At 32.6% G+C, this 18622-nt stretch overlaps 1 protein-coding gene across 3 annotated transcripts in view; it reads left to right on the top strand.

The window, feature by feature from the left end:
* Positions 1-18622, top strand: part of LOC106111364 — a 331426-nt gene that overhangs the window by 284762 nt on the left and 28042 nt on the right. The window contains exon 1 of one of the 3 annotated variants that reach the window (XM_013293415.1): positions 4189-4641. The exons of the other annotated variants lie outside the window; for them this stretch is intronic. Within the exon in view, the coding sequence (XP_013148869.1) occupies positions 4599-4641 (43 nt within the window). The 5' untranslated portion in view covers positions 4189-4598. Of the gene's footprint in view, positions 1-4188; positions 4642-18622 lie in introns of those variants that run through there. 3 annotated transcript variants of the gene reach the window in all.

Below are 18622 nucleotides of genomic sequence, written 5' to 3'. Positions count from 1 at the left end.
CACTTTTTGTTGCCTAAGATGTCAGCAATTATAGCATATTTTTGAATTATCCTTTTTGTAATAAAAAGCTCTACATTTACGTCACGCTTTAGGCTATATATTTTCACGCCAGTAAACTTAGGGGTAAATATTTTGGATAAAATCCTTAAGGTGGGAGAGACACCATAAGTTGCTGCCAACATCAAGGAAGCAAGATTGCCAAGGTTTGTAATGTCATGACATTTTGACATTTGCTATTGATAATTTGACACATTTAAACAATAAAATAAAATTGCTTTTTTTATCTTAACCTTATAATACGAGTAGCATTCAATGTGTTAATTAGAAATGATATTCGAAAAGAGAGGTCTAAATTAGTCGGGGGCATTCGGCCGGGTCCTTATTGCGGCAAGCTAATGATGCCCTAAATGAATAATGAATTTTCATCAGGCCATATGCAAATCTCTCGACTTATTTATTCAGCGCAGGAAGTAACAGCGAGCGACGTTGTGACCTTATATCTATAGAATTTTATTTAATAAAAGAAAGCAATTTTGTAAAAAAATAACACGAAGTACAACAACTGTAAATGATTAAGTTGATTATTGAATATCTTTTATAATTCTGTAATAAAAAAAAAAACAAAAGTGAGTAGCCTTTTGGTAGTGGTTACACTATCCTTTATATCTATGCCAAATTTCATCAAGATCCGTTCAGCAGTTTAGGCTACAAACTCTAACAAACATCCATCTAAACTTTCGCATTTATATTAGTGAGATAGAAAGATTAAGAAAAATATGCTATCCTCCTTCCTCTATATTTAACTAGCTGTTCCCAAGCGGCTTCATCCGCATGGAATTATAAAAACATTATTTTACTGTTTACATTTGTCAAATTATCAATTGCAAATGTTAAAATGACATGAGATGCGACCTTGCTTCCTTAATGTTGGCAGCAACTTATGGTCTCTTTCCCACATTAGTTTTTATCCAATATATTTACCACCTAAGTTTATGGTGTGAAAATATATAGCCTAAAGCGTGACGTAAGTGGAGGGCTTTTTATTAAAAAGGGATTATTCAAAAATATACTGTAATTGCTGACATCTTAGGCAACAAAGAAGTGTGTGTTAACGCTTTAATAAATAGTATAGATATATACTGACGACGGGCACAATTAACACAAACCTGTCACTTATAGCCGCAACACTATCTAACTTCTAGAACGTTCCACAGGTATGCGTTACACTTTGCTACCATATTTATCACCTACGACCGAAACAAATACATCACAGGAATGTTCACCCTTGTTACAAGGGTTCTAATGGGGTTGAAACGTTTAAATATACTAGAGAATGCCTTGTTTATTTCACACGTTCCTAACAATGTTAGTGTAATTTGATAACCATTTTAAATTCGGTTTCACAAGATTTTGATGGACATTGATGTATTAGTACTAGCTTTCGCCCGCGACTCGATCCCCGTGGAATTAAAAAACAAAAGGAAGTAGCCAATGTCATCTTCTAGAATATTCTCTATGTCTTTGTCAATTTTAGTAGAAAATTTCAACGAGATTCCTCCAGCAGTTAAAGCTACAAACTCCAACAAACATCTATCCTTGCATCCAACTAAACATTCACATTTGTAATAGTAAAATTTAATAAACAATTTCCTTTTTTTTACCTTTCTCGTATTAATTAAATTAAGAGAACACTTAGAATACCTAGAGATGTTGGAGTAATTTCTGGGGAAATCGTCTATGTCTCGACAGAATAGCATTTATGAATATGTTTATTTTTTTTAAATGTAAATGGCACCAAGGTTGGTTATACTTGTAGTTCATGGTTTAGATAAGTATCTGCTCTATTACAGCCTCGGTTATTATTACGAAATAAGTTGTAGTTATACAGATTTTAACTTAGTCTAGAGTTCGTAATGAACTGAAGTAACTTACAGTTAGATAGTTAACAAAATAGAGTTTTAAAAACTATAATGATTATCTCAATAAAGACGTATTACATTTTTTTGGCAGCATTAAATCGCCTTTGTCCTAAATCTTCGGATCGAAAAAAAAAACAGATCAAAGAGTATTACGATTACGCCGGCTCCCTGTCAATGAATTCTTCAATAGAAACAATTTACCGCGTTTCTACGTCGCACCAAAACATCGAATATAACAAAACTGAAAAAATAAAAATGCTCGCAGTACAGCTATGGTCGATTTTTTTTTCTGTTCACAAAACCCCGGTCGACAAAAAGTTGCACATTGCCAGGTAGCAACTCTGAACCTTCGACGTTCGGACTAATTGAATATCTGTGGTGAGAAATGTATTTAACGTAGCAAATTATGTTTCGATACAGTAGACGATTTAGTTTCATACTATTTTTATCTTTGCAAATTTTATAGGAGAAACTCTTAAATAAAACAGGCATACACTTTCATTTTACATAATACTGAAAAAGGTACCTATAAATTAGTCAAAATATTCTAAAACACGGGTTTAAAAGGCCTCAAAATTGGCTTTAAAAAAAAATAGCAATAAAATTATCAGCGATTATACAACTAACGCCATCTGTTATATAATTTTGCAACTTTATACTCAATGCAGATGTTATTAGGCAAATAAAAGTGGTATAATCCTTAATAGAATTGACATGTTTACCGCAATTTGGAAAATTATTCTATTAACAATGAATAAAAACACGGTTTTAAATTTTAAGCAAACTGCCTTGCTCATAAATTAATAATTAACAAACTTAGGAGGTCCCTTAGTGTAGATTCCTGATAACAAATGTATAGTAACAGTGTAGTGACCAGTAAACGATTCTGAGTGCTCTTTCAGTGCACGTAGAGTTATACGTTTAAAACTAAAGCGGGTCTATAAAATCCTTGTTTAAACGATGATTGTAGTTTTCTAAGCAGGTATATGAGAATATCGTAATGGGTTAAAAGGGGAATTTATCGTAACTGCCATCGTAACCAAACGATTTGTGTCAACAGTATCGTTTACAAGTTGACCATATTCTGTCCCTATACGACTCTGAAAATCACATGAAAATACACTTTAAGTCCAAATAGTTAAGGTATATTTTTCTATAATTGATTACAAAGTAACATTTGGTTTACAAAAAATTCGGGCACCCTCATAATGGTTGTCTAAACTAAGGTTTTTTATTCAAAGTTTTTGGTAACTCGAGGATGGATTTGGGTGTTTTTCTGCTTGGGGTTGGATGGTTAGCGGTTGTATGTGGCAGTTGTATGAAATTATAATCGACTTTCTTGTTTTTTTAGTAACATTATGGACTAACTGCGGTTTCGGGTTGTTATTTTTCCGTTAATGATTAACATAAAAATGGTCACCACCCTCAGTTATTTTATTTACAGAAAAAGTTCTTTTACAGGATAATTTGAGTTGTAAAATAAATTTATTCGTACTTTCACTAACTCTCTGACTATAAAGCAACATTTTTCCGTTTACGTGGTTTTATAAGAATTCTGATATTATATCATTGTTTAAATTTACGTATTCAAATGAGTTAGAAAAATAATAGCAATTTTTTAATTAAATCCAAAGGTTGTAAAGTTGTAACTATACAACACTAGAGATGTATGTATTATTTGTACATCACTAGTGTATTATCGATACCGCACGCAACAATTAAATCCAACAACGAGACAGTAATCACTGGAAATTCGTTTTGCATTCGGACGTGAATTAAGCAATTTACCGACCATTCAAAACGCAGATTCAAAATTCCGCATCCGGCGTTCTTTCGATTCACACGTGCGGTTTTGTCTATTTGAATTGCAATTAATAGCGTTAAATCGAATGCATATCTGAATTTCGATGTATGTACAAATATAATAATAATTTCGAAATGCTTCACCGTGCACAAACAGGGCCCATTTTACCTGGGTTTGTATGCACGTAAGAAAGAGACGGAATATGATTATGTTCCGAAAGGGAACAATTCGTATAGTTGGGCTACCTATCTTTGTCGAAGCGAAAAAGCGGCCAAGACCGAGGGCGACGTTACTGACAATGCACGACCGTCTATCTGGTTATATTACCCGACTCAGCGCAAACGACGCGGTGTCGCTTACAAATAATAGTAAATCGACGACTCTTAACTTTAGCCGGAGTGGCGCCCAAACGCGGCCGGTGAGGCAACCATGCGCCGCGCATTCTTCATTCTACACCAATCCTGGACAACTTCACGCCAGTCGCGTCCCGACCGTCGACGAGGTTGGACCTGTGTCGCTCGACGTCGCGCAACGATCGTACAATTCGAACAAAACAGTTATCGAAGTGACTAACGAACAGCAAAGTTGGATCGTACATCTCATAGTGATGGGACAGTGTATAGACAACAGTTCGGTCGTCGTGCGCGTACGATGACCGAAACTTTAACTTGTGGGTTACGAAAAAGTTACGGTTCGAATGCACTCGGTTTGAAAAAAATAATGTGCTGGTAATAATAGTGATGGCCTGATGGGATCGCAGTGCGACCGATATTGTGTAGTTAGTGATGTATACTGTGATATAGTTCATCGGCAAATGCATAGATGATTGCCGTGCTTTGTGATATAATTAGTTTATTAGTTGCCAAAGATTCCTGATGATCTTGTATATTAGTTTGTGTTTCATTTTGGTAGTTTTAGGTAAGTGAGAACTTTGTTATAATGTTGGCAATTTATATGTTAATGTTTTGTTGACGACCCTTATTCTGATATCGTGGAGATTTATTGAGGGGAATTAATGAGGCCCATCTACACACGAGTAATTAATTAGATAGGGCCTGAGTGAGTTGATATCGTCCCCGGCGATACTGTCACTATATTATAAAATACTGCTATTATTCATTGTTACTTTGTAACTAAGATATTTTATGATTATAAAAGAATATTTATTTAATCTAGAAATAAAATTTATAGATAAGAATATAAATGTTTAATCAAGATTAATTGAATTTACTGACGCAATTTAAATTGCATTTTAAAAATTCAAGACATTTTAAAAGGAAATTTCAAAATGGAAACGCCCTACATCAAAAAATCATCAATCAAATTGTGCTTTTTTTTAAGAAAATTAGATTTTAAAATTGAGGGATACATTTTAAACTTGTTTAAATCGGCTACTTGTTAATTTAGATTAGGGAATGTGATGATGACAATTTTCTAGTGTTCTGACAAAATTAAGAATTTTTTGAAAGACCATAAGTTTTGAGATAAATTACTAACGTTTATATTTAGTTATAAATAGCTAGAAATCGATATGACCCGAGTATACGTGGTTATGTTTAATTAAGCTTCGAGCGTTTCGAGTTCGCTTTGTTAATTATCAGAGATGACAATGTACGTTATCGAATTTAAATCATTTACTTCTAATTAATTTGTTCCCATTAATTTGTCAAATAAATTTTCAATAAAATCTTTAATATGACTTTGAGATGTTTTGTTAAAATACAAAGTTTATAATTATATGTTGTGTGCCAAAAAATGTTTAAAAAAAATAGCACCTTAACGGTGATATAACCTTTTCGGCCAATTTATTAAGAAGTAAAAAAATTAAATCATTTTTTATTAAATAAAATAGTCGATAAATCCATTAAACATATCGATAATATTTTTCCCATCACTATTTTAATAACTTAGTACAATTTAACTAGAAGCAAATAACGTAACCAATTCTTGTATCAACGGTTAATAAAAAGTCAATAAACATATTATAGTCGGTTACCGCAGAGTTGGTCCGCCCGCATACCAACAACCAACTATAAACGATTTAACTATACCTCGTTCCTTATCTAGTATCAACCTTACTCGTTTAAAACTCATCTCCCTTCGTCCTTCTGTCAATTAGTGATCCCTTTCGTGTTACCGAATTATCTATGTTAAATAACATCTCCATTCTATCTGTTTTCAAATTGTTTTAGATGAAATGTCGATTCCGTTCATATATATCTATATATAAAATAAAATTGGAGTGTCTGTTTGTAATGTCAAACGAAAAATCCAGATTTCGGATGTAATTGCGTTGCTGATAACGGAAATCGCATTAAATTTTTTTTGTCTGTCTGTCTGAAAGCCGCGTTTGTTCAGAGTAATCTAAGAAACGGCTGGGCCGATTACGAACGGAGTTTCACTGAAGAGTAGACATAGACGGGCAATTTTTAGGCTACTTTTTATTTTAATATTGCGTGGACGAGGTCGCGGAAAACAACTAGTTAATAAAGCTATTTTAATTCATCTCTTAGTTTGTGTTAAGATATCAGTAGTAGGTTATTGTTTTCATTGTACAATTACTTATTTTAAAACACATTACTGTTAAAACAAACTGAAAATCATAAATAAGCAAGATTTATCGAACTTATGTTAGTATTTTATTTAAAGATATATTTTATATATCACAATAATGTTATCTAAATAAAATGTGACACATTTTTCATCTAATCTTCGACTATTCAGCACAAATCTTGACAATACGCGAAAAGATTTTCTGAAAGCTTATTGGACAAGTGTATTCTACTATTTATTATTGGTTATGAAAGGGCAAGGAATAGGCTCCCAATGACAAGGGTTTGAGGAAATTTCTCTTATCAATCGAATATTCTCGAATACTTTTTTTCACCTATAGAAAGTATGGTCGTGGTAATCAAATCTATTCGGACGTGACCGGCTCTCACGATTCCTTCCTTTTAAAGTTTGCTTTTTATTTTAAAGCAACAAATCGAGATATTTTTACAGAGTTTAGAAACATCTTTACTTCTCAATGTTATATTTATTACTAGTTTTGCGGTAAATTCAATTCGAAGTGGCTTTTGAGACAATTTTCTGTGTTGATTGCTGAATAGAGTTCGTGCTATTTCTAATGTTTTGTAACTTAAAAAGAACTCTTAAAAGATGTCATTTAATACTGTTTAGTTAAACATGTCTTTAAAACTTTTTGACCGTCGCAAATTGATGTTTTGAGTATTACCGTCCTTGTATGTTTTACTTTTAATCTGTACGCTGCATTCGGTATAAATACATTATTAGTTGTTATTAATTGTTTAAAATTGCATTTCGTAGCCTTAAAAAATAATAATGATATAAATTCTTTACGTATATTTAAGATACAGTGTATTTGAAGCACTGTTTATGTTTTTATGGTAACGGTAATATATATTCCGTTACGGAATTACCTGGTAATATCATCCAAATTCAATGCAATATTAGTAGGAAAATTTTGTATTACATAAGAAATTGCTTATTAAAATGTTAGTAAAACATATGTTAGATTTATTTTATAAAACCAACAGAGTACACAAGATTTGTTGCTGAGACGTGTTGTTTTATTTAGTCATTACATACGCCCGGAGCCATGTGCCAACCTCATCGTATACGCTTCACTCTACAATATTAAAGCTTTGCCTAACTACATTTTCAATTTACTATTTAATATCAGATCATCCCTTTATGTTATGACAAGGCTTCACTTTCATATGTTCCTTTACTTCAAAGATATAAGATTTATTTCGCTTTTGAAATGGCTTTTCTCTTTAAAGTATCGTCGGGGAATCTGGCGGTGTTCAGTTTATGATTACTGTTGTTTGAACGTAAGACGACGCGGGTAACCAATAGGATGCAGCTTTTAAGTGTCTGTACGAAAAAGTGAAGGTTATAGCGGCCACTTATTATTTGTGCGAAACACGGCTACCTAATTGGTTAGAGGTAAAGTTTGTCTCGTTTCATAAGGCATTTTTTTTGTAAATGGAACACTGCGATTTTCTCTAATAGTATCTAGCGTAATGCGGTTTTCACTTATTAAGTACATTACTTGCTTATAACTGAGTCCGAATCTTTTCGCCGATTTTTTTTACTAAATCTCCGCTAAGGGGGTTGTGTTACTGAATTAATGCAAGGCACACGAATACTTACGTTTCTTAGAAATTATTAAGTAGGGAACTAGTTGGGTAGAAATGTTTGCCGGCGTTTTAACAGAATTGAATTCTGTTTAATAATTAGTTAGGAGCTGTGAGGTTTTTTTTTAGTAGAAGTAAGTTCACAAAATATTTAGTAACAGGAGTATTTGGAAAATATTTTGCAGATTAAATTATTAAATGGAAATTGTCTACTTTTTACTTGAATAGTTTTTAATTAACAGTTCAGTTTCCTTGTTAAAATGCGAGCTCCTTAATTTGTTAGTAAGCAAAATTAATTAATAACACAATGGACTCGAGTAAGGATAAAAGAGAAATAACGAAACGTCCAAAGCAGAATTATTGCTTGCGCTTTAAGCCCCCCTTCGGCTACACCTCTTATCACGGTATATAATTAATTCTCCAGTAATTGGCTAATTTGCCTACCAGTGTATGTATGTGTATAAAAAAAAATCTCATTAAAGGAAATTTACTAACTTATAATTTTATTAATTACTAGCTGTTGCTCCCGACTTCGTCCACGTGAAATTTGAAAATATAGCCTATGATACTCACAGATACACAAATTACAGTAGTTTTGAGTTATTTCAGTACATATATAATACAAATCTTTCCTCTTTATAATATTAGTATAGATTGTAAATGTTTATGATACAGAAATAGACGGGAAATAGATTTACATGGAATACAAAATGCCCGGCCTTTTATTTTACTTTTAACACATTTTTAATATTAAAATGTAAATCTCCGGGAAACTAAATTATTCCTTTGCCTTATCCGTTGCATAATATTTACAATAGTCTAAGAGTTTAATAAAGATTCTAGTTGGACGCTGTTCTCTTAGGGAAGATCGCAGTTTTGTTATAGTAGACAATTATTGGTCCATTTAATTAAAAAAAAAACTTTAATGGGTTTAATCCACATGTTACTGCATTTAGGCTCGTAGTGAAAATGTATCATAGTAAGAAAATCAACACTAAGTATAGTTTAAGTGACGAAATATCTTATGTAATTAATATTATTACAAGGAAATATTGGTATTTTTGTATGTAACGAGTAATATTAAAAACTGGAATGATTAAAAAAAAATTACCATTAGAAAGCTACGTTGTCACTGAGTAACATAGGCTATATTTATTTTTAACTAAAATACATGTTTTATAGATGTACATTTTAATCAAATATCACCAGAGTTAGTCTAATTAATAATTCAAGCATATTTAAAATTCATTTTCCTTGTTAATATTTACAATACAACTGCAAATAACTCTACATAATTAATTTTTGTACAAAGCTCTTTGAAAGGACTTGAGTTGTCTAAATTCTACGTACATAACCTCTGCAGCGAGCCTTTGTAGAAATTGTTAATCTCGTGTACAAAGCCTAGTCAAACACAGTTTGGACCGTTGTTCTTTTATACCTGCAACATGTCATAAACATTTCTATTCTCTTTGTCTTCGTTTTTTGTGATGTTAGTGATGTTCTAATCTCTATTTCTGATCACCCCTAGTAGACCCGATGGTTATCTATATTTTAAAAAATTTATCTTAATTAATTTTCTTATCGAGATACTAAAAATTGAATAAAAAATAATGGAACATATTTCAAACTTCATTTTTAATTAGTAGAAACTTTCGACATCGGATAGAGTAACCAAATTTTTTAGACTCACTCGAAGTTGATGTAAGTTTTGGTAAAATTGTCATCTTTGTTAATATTAATTTACTGGTATATACCCGTATATAACTTAATATTTTATTTTAAACTAAGCATACGAAATTGTAATTTTGTCAAGTTTAATTTAGTTTTATGTCCCTCAATTGATGTATTTAACTTCAAAATCGTCTAAGTACTTATAGATCTCTGTAAGTAATGTACTAGAAAGTACAAGTAAAGACAAATAAGTGCTTTTGTCACCAACAGAAGCGATCAGTCACAAAAAAGATCCATTAAGAGAAATCCTAATGGACCTTTTTCAGACGAGGATCTCAGTGTATACTACCCTTTGACCTTCATACAGCTATCATATGAATTACTAAACACTACATCTCATATTTTATGTCTCAGGTCTTATTTGTATTGTTTCTCTTTGTTTTCTGGTTGTACACACACTTGTGTGCAATCCGAATTACACTGTATTTTAATTGTACACAAATTACAGTGTAATCTATCATATTTAAGGTGTGTTTTAAATTATTTATTACCCACACCATTATTACTTAATTTTTTAGTGAAGTAAGGAATAGATTTATCAGAAAGGTAAGTCAAATCAAAAGCAAATTTTGACAATCTGTGCGATATTATTGAAACTTTTGGTCTATAAAATAATGTGAAAATACTGTGAAATTTCGCCTTATTTTTATAATATCAAACATTCAAAGTACTAACATCAAATATAGCTCTACTTCTGAGATGTATGTTATATCGTAAAGCTAATAGCATCATGTCCTTTTCAGCGAAACCTCCACGCAAACGACAGAATTTTAGCATCGATTGCATGCGACACACGACGCCATCTAGTATTGAGTAGAGACACTATTACCTAAGTTGATTTTTAAACAATAATATACGATAAATGTAGCTAATTTTAAAACAAAAAATACATTTTTTCCCTTCGTAATTGTAATGTTTGTATTTGAATTGTCTTTTTAAATAATTCTGTTTTTCGTACATATTACTAATTATGCTAATGGTGTTATTTATAGAAGTAATCAGTTATATTAGCCTTTTGAAGTCGTGTGTTATGTTAAAAAACAAAAGAAGAAATGACAAAAGGAAAATCGTTTGGCCAAACTCCGAGATATAAAAAGCTCAAAGTCTACGATCAAGGGCATGTTATACCGATGTTATTTATGTATGAGACAATTTCGTATCAGATATTTAATGGAATGTTAGCTTTTGTTTCTTAATGTTTGGAGGAATTATTGTTTCTCAATATAACAATTTGACGTATTATTACAGAGTGTTGACAAAACTATTACTAAATAACAAGTTAAGATGGAGAACGCAGATAATTACATGGTCTGGATAAAACTGTAAAAACATAGTTTAATGGTGAAGAATTGCTATATGAATTATAATAAAATAAAGTAAAATAAACACTATTTATTAACCAATTTATTATATTTTATTTTATTATTTACTAGCTGTCGCGGGCGACTCCGTCCGCGTGGATTTAAAAAAAACAAAAGTGAGTAGTCCATGTGTTCTTCCAGACTATCCTCTACGTCTATGCGAAATTTCGACTTCCGTTCTGCCGTTTACGCTACAAACTCTAACAAACATCTATCCGTCTAAACCCTCACATTTATAATATTAGCAAGTTATAAATATTTAACAAGTTAAAGAAAACCTATATAAATACTTAGCAAGCTATAAATTAACAAAATACCTGGCACATATTTCAACGATTCCGTGCTATGAAGGTCATTGAAGGGTCCGTGTTCATTACGCACGCATTACAACGCACCGCAATTAAGACTTGAATATTAAACGAGCGGCTATATAGATCCTTACTGGAAAGTAAATTGAGATAGACAGAGATCATAGAATGAATTTTAAAGGAAATATATTCACTCTTGAAAATATTAATAACTAGCTATTGCTCGCGATTTCGCCCTCGCGAATTAAAACAATAATAAAAAATATAGATAAATCACCCTTCTAATGGTGAAAGAATTTTTTAAATCGGCCCATTAGCTTTACGTAAATTGAATACATACAAAATCGAAAAATACAAATCATTCCTCTTTATAATATTAGTACAGATGTGTAGTAACATTTCAATATGACAAAGAAAGCCTAAAAAGTCTACATTTATGGACGTTTATGGTAATAGTAGTAAATAGTAAAAAAAAACCTTTTTATGTTATAAAGTGACAAAGGAAGAGGGGTTCATCGGACTTCGTTAGAACAGCGAAATAATAGCTGACTACAGAGAACAGGGGGCACAAAAAGATAATGTTTATTTACTTATTCTCTCACCTCCAAGTAAAACTTCCAATTAAACTGTTACAATAATATAACCAACAAATTTTATAGAATTAAACTTATCTAGGAAAGAGCTCGATCCATCCACGATGTTTTCTTTCGACTTTACCCGGGTACACCCGGGTGAATAGCGCGTACTCAGAGCCCGGATATCCAGGAAACAGTGTGTACGTGTCTCGAATTATATCCGTGTCTCAATACAAGCGGGGATTCATTTCTGTTGAGCGCCGGCTTGTTTTCGTTGAGATCGCGGCACCGTAAATTACATCACACCTAGCACTTTTTAGATTTATGATCGACTCAACATGCTATCTAAACTTTGGAGTCTCTTAATACGGATAAGAAAAATCTTTAAAGAAGAAATAGACTAGTAAAGCAACCGAAGAACGTGAGAATAGTTACATATAGAAGTTTAAAAATCAAATTTTAAAAGAAAAGACAATGACGTCCCAAGATCACAAATCCATCAAAATATTAATCCGTAGAAGCCTTATTAATATCAAAACTTTACAAGTATAGTCTACTGCTTAAAATAAATAAAGGTGTATGTTCCGTTCATCTTTTTAGAAATATTATTCCCATCAAATTGAATCTAAATGCCACTAACGACAACTATCTATCCAAAAAACTAACATTTAAAACACGATACAACGCATACTATCGTAACGTAACCAATAAAAACTTGATTTACAAGAGAAAAAGGGTTTTCAATATAGCTCTAATTGTGTAACATTTGTCAGTAAAGAAATAGGAGCCAATAAATTAAGGCGGGAGACACACAATCTAAACAGCTTTCTCGGTATCCCTTACAGGAGTTACGGCTTCCTATAACCAATAGCGTTGTTTAAACAAGGCTTGTAATAACTTTACCATGTGTTAACGTAGTGTACACACGGTACGTGGGATCTGTCCGGCTTCGCAACGTTGGAATATTCCCCAACAACTATCTGACTTTTGATTGTTAAGTTTTAGGATTGCTGATTGATAACGGTGAAAATTATAGCTTATGATAATCTCTAACCACTTTGGTGCTACTAGGAACTATAAACCTGTAATTCCAACTACACCATTCAGATGAATGGAAACTACACAATCAAGTATTTGATGCACTTGAAACTTGTATAAATGATTTGTTTTGACTTTCTAAAGTACCTTTCTACGATCGTAACAAAGAAATTTATGGCACAACTATTCATCGATAACAGTTTACAATACAAAATTCTGAGGACATCAATCACTGGGTTAAGTGACTTTCTATTCGGTTTTAAAATGTATCGCTTGCACTACGTAGTTGGGGGGCTTAGCAGAAGGGGGTATTATACCGAGGGCCGCGGCCCGCAGGGCGCAATCAGCGAAGCGGCCCCTAATAATGATTGATTTACAAAATTAATTTCGGCCGAATAACGGAAAAAGGATACCGGATAAACCGCGCAAATATTAAGGGAGGTTATGACGATAATTGAATAGGTCTTTATTGTTCCGTTGATTTTATTTTGTTCGGTATTTGGTATATCTAATTAACTTATGTGAAAATAAAGCTTTAGAAATGAATGAATGGATTTTAGTGTTTTACATGCAAACCGATTTTAATTATCCGAAAACCGCATGCTCTAATGTAAATGTTTTTGAGTTTGTGTGTTAAATTTAATTAAAAATATGCACAGTTTTAAAACAATATAAAAGTTGTTTATAGTAACAAAATAATTATGAATAAGTTAGTTAAATGCGAACACAATTTCGTTTGGGTCAGTTTTCATCGCGAAGTTTTCGAGCAGTAATTTTTACGGGCTTTACGATCAGCCGTGTCGAATTAAACAAGGAGTTCGGATGAAATTTAACGAAACAAATTACAATTAATTCTGGATCGTGTTTAATAAACTATCCAAATTTGTTTAAAAAACCTTTACAGATTATATTAAACTGATAGCGTAAAAAGTTTAAACATTCAATTTTTTATTGTTACACCTAGAATCGTTAATTGTTCACTATGAAAGTCTCCTTAGTAAAGGTTAGGTGTAATATATCTACACTTATGAATGCTCAAAGGTGGTTACTTGATCCTCATTTCGGAGTCGAGAGTTAGGCATCACCACCTCCCTGTTCTTATCCCACTCGCGTAGGATCAGAGCACAACATTTTCGTCCACCATATCAATCTCCCTTCCAACATCTCGTCACTCCCTTGATCATGTCACCTTTCACGCAATCCATCCATCTCTTTCTATGTCTACCTCTACCGTACCTCCACATTCACATTTAGGAATATTTGTTTCTAATCAAAAGAATTTGACTGTCAAAATAAAAGTAATTGGTAACTTGCTAATTGCTTTCTCCTCTCATTAAATCTATACTTAAGGACCCTTTAACGATACTGCGTGTTATCTGAATAAATAATCACTAAGCACATTAAATGACGGAAGCCTTAATGTTGAGAATTGAAATTAGTTGTGCAAGTTATTCAGCTCGGCAGTAAAACTAAGTCTACGACGGAAACTATAAAACGGCATCACTTATGATGCTTTTAAACTTTTAAAAGCACTTTTATTATATCAATTTTCACATTAACTTTTGGTTTACCAGCAATCGTTTATATTACTTGGAGAGTAATCGATTCTGTTCTTTAAGTATTCATTTCCATTATAATTAAAAAAAAACGATACTTCACTTGTTGTTAAATGATTTTAATATCAGAAAGTATAATTTGAGACATAATGCCATAAAGCCTTCTTTTTAATAGTTCTTCCTTGTTGATGCAATTTCCATTTCTTCCTCTCTTCTGGCAACCTCTTCATCTCCTGGTACTGTATGACGCCCACTTTTTCCTGCATCTCTTACATTCATGTTATTCTTGGGGTTTTACTTTATTTTGCTCTTCTATTCTGGTGGTTATAAGTCGTGACGTCTCAGATGTCCCAACATTTTTTTCTGTTCTGTTTTATTTTTAATGATCTTTGCCGTTTCATATTCAATATTTAGTATTTATTAATCTATGTGTCCATTATATTAGATTAAACGATATATGGTAAAGTGTCTTGTTATGCGGTCTACGGCCTTTGTTTTGACTTAACCATTCAGCAAACTGCTTAACTATTACAAGTTTAACTCAATGAAACATTGCTATTGTTGTAGGCGTAAATTAACCCTTTGCTTTGCTACAGAACTATTTATAAGTGGAAATTATAAAGCCCTTACAAGGAACGTAGTGACGCTTTTAGTTATTAGTTATTTCTCTTTCTTTTATCTTGTTTGTTCCACCTTTTCTGTAACCTTACCGTAATGTTTTTTTTTCTCTAACAATGTTTTTTTTTATAACATAAGATGGCAAACGAGCAAGCGGCCACCTGAATCCGCCAAAATGGCGAAGCGATCGCTGCCCATAGACATCATGCAGATGCGTCGCCTACCCTTATTCGACGGAGGAGGAGACGCACTTAAAGAGGATATTTCCTCTTTCTATGCATCTCCTCCATCATCAAAACCACTTCCCCTTCCCATCCTGTCATAAGAAAAGGGTGGTAAAAAGAAAGGGACTTAAATTAGGCCTGCGGCACCACACTTACCAGACGAAACACGGCATTGGTTCCATTTCACGCCTGTCTTCTGAGTGGTCGTGGTACTACACCAGGCGTGCCGGCCCATTCGTGCTAAGATGTTAAAGCGGGCACTACCACTGTCCAATTTTGTATACCTATAACTGGATTTGTTATCATTCTTGTGTTTTATAACTTGTTTCTTATGTAATTGTTCTATAACTTATCTGTTGGTGTACTTTATAAATAAATAAATAAATTTAAATCAATTTAACAAACATTTTTCATGTGCTACAATATTGTGTAAAATGGTAACTTGTAAATAAAAAAAAATTAAACGCTTGTTTTAAGGTATTTTAAAAAAATTGACCTGTAGCATTATGAAGAAAAAACTAATTGTTTATAACATAATTAGTAGAGCCACTTAAATATTTTATGTGACAGTTAATTTATGAGTAGTTAAACTAATGTATATCAAAGTTGGAGTCTTTAACTTAGTGGCGCCAAAGCCACTTAGTTAAAAAATAAAAAAGGGAAAGGTTAGTCGCTTCCTCGCTCCTAAAATAGTTTTGTTGAAACGCGGCTAAGTTATGTTCATCCCGTTGCCGCGAGTTCCCAGGATTAGAAAGTTGGGAGACGATGTTTAAAAACGGATACTCAGTACGACTCTTGCGGAGTTTGTTATCCAACTTATGATAAATTGCGTCCGGAGTTTTTTGGAATCTCAAATGTTCCGGTTTGCGTAGTTAAAATTTTTTGGGGTGAATTGCTCTCTGTTTTTTGCATTTTGTATTGTTTTTTGTATTTGATTGTATTAATAAAATTTCATGGCGTTGTGTTTTAATATTTTTGATTATTCCCAACCGTCACCCCACTTTGTCCCCACCATTTAGTCCCACTATCACCAATAAGGTGACAGATAGAACCGTTATGAAATAAAATAAGTTCCAACCGTCCCCTCGTCACAAAAGGCGAATGAAACTTTGTTTTCATCTGTCCCCACGTGGGGACAGGGCGGGGTGACGGTTGGGAATAATACAATATTTTTTCTCTTATTGACAATGTAAAAAGTCGTTTTATAATAGAAAGGGTTAATTTTATCATTCTACAAAGGTTTCTATATTAAGATTCCAAAGTTCATTGTTTCGCTCGTTCATTAAATTTTTGATTAAAAGAAAGAGTTAATTAGAGTTTGTAACTTGAGCAGTTTTCGCGCTGAATTTACATAGAATAAATAAGTAGCGTTCAAAATAATATTAATTTTAAAACTTCTTGTGTATTAAGAAGGCGTGATAATGAAGGAAGGAGGGTGTAACGTTCGCGTTAACCCTTGGGAAACTCGCGAGGGATAACACCCCTGGGGGTTTGAGGGCAGATGAGGTATTTGATGAGAATTTCATTGAAATTTTAGAGAGGAATGGACATTGTTTGATAGCTACTAATGTTAGGAAGTTTAGCTAAATACATATATACAGTAATTCTTAAATAAATGTAAGCGTATCAACATAAATGCGAAGGTTTGGATGGAGGGATTTTTTTACTATATACTCCAAAACGGCTTAATGGATCTTGATGAAATTTAGTACAAATGTAGAACAGTATCTGAAAAAACAGGCTACTAATTAAGTTTTTTTTAATTCCAAACGCAGTGTCGTGGGCGAAATATAAACTACATCCGAATTTAACTCGAAATTTATTGATTATGCTTTAACGAAGCAACTATGCAAATTTACAATACTTAAAATTAATATTGCATTTAATATGCTAAATACCGCTCTCATATTAAACATCAATTTTCACATCTAAACTGCGCATTAATATCTATCGAAAACCGGTTTGATTTTATAGAGGTTTAAATCCATTGAAAGCTTTAAACTGCGTTGAGCGCCATCTATCGTCGAGTAGCGTAAAATAAACTTTTCATATTAAATTATTTCAATTGATACGAGTTATAAATATTATAAACCACGCATTTATTAATTAAATTTCATTTAAATATAGTAGCTTTGAATTGTTTTGAATATTTTAATTAATGCTTCATTCTTGTTCCTGACATCCTGGTTCGCTTATTATTGGAAAGTCAATGGAAATTTCTTCGTTGGTTATTTTCTAATTTCAAATAACTCTTTGACAGCCGCTCCATTGTCTTTTACTTTAAAGCTTTCTTACTTAATAATGGTAAGCTTCTATTGAATAACCTTTAAAAATATTAAATAATTCTTAGAGAAATTAACTATTAGTAGTAAGTAATTCCCCCCCCCCCCACTCCCTTAACTTACTCCCGTAATTTCGTGGTGATTGGTTCCTTGCTACTTCTTCCTAATCTTTTTACGAATATTATAAATGCGAATGTTTATTGTTAGAGTATGTACCCTAAATTGCTGAACGGATCATAATAAAATTTGGCATAGATGTAGAGGATAGTCTGGAAGATCAGTGAGGTTATTTATTTTTGTTATTTTTAATTCCACGTAGACGAAGTCGCGAGGAACAACTGGCAAATCATACTTCATACTAATGTTATAAATGTGAAAGTTTAGATGGATGGATGGATGTTTGTTAGAGTTTGTAGCCTAAACGGCTGAACGGATTTAGATGACATTTGGCATAGACGTAGAGGATAGTCTGGGAGAACACATAGGCTACTCAGTTTTTTTTTTAATTCAAAACGGACGGAATCAGGGGCGAAAGCTAGTATAGTTATAAAAGCAATGTAATATTGATGTTCGTAAATCTCATCAGGTAGCGTGGTATGCTATCGACCTGGTTTGTACCGAGGACCGCAAATTTCCAATAGTTGCTCGTGGATCGAATGCTGCGGTCACTTCCCACTTCCATTTGCTGAGTCGCAAAACAATAAACTTGCTAAACCTAGCAAATGTACTGTGGTACTGAGTTAGGGAGATGTATAGGCAGTATATTTTTGAAGTATTTGTAATTATCTAGACTATTATTATAAAATGTAAACACATACTTCTTTGTTGCCTAAGATGTCAGCAATTACAGCATGTTTTTGAATAATACTTTTTTTTAGTAAAAAGCTCGACAATTACGTCATGCTTTAGGCAATATATTTTTACGCCATTAAACTTAGGGGGTAAATATTTTGGATAAAAACCCTAACGTGGGAAGGAGACCATAAGTTGCTGCCAACTAGTACTTAATAAAACTGATCAAGTACGGAGTCAAATCAACTGGTATT

Source organism: Papilio polytes, unplaced genomic scaffold, assembly GCF_000836215.1.
Source record: "Papilio polytes unplaced genomic scaffold, Ppol_1.0 DF824169.1, whole genome shotgun sequence".
Lineage (NCBI taxonomy): Eukaryota > Metazoa > Arthropoda > Insecta > Lepidoptera > Papilionidae > Papilio > Papilio polytes.
This window is presented reverse-complemented; position numbering and strand designations above follow the sequence as displayed.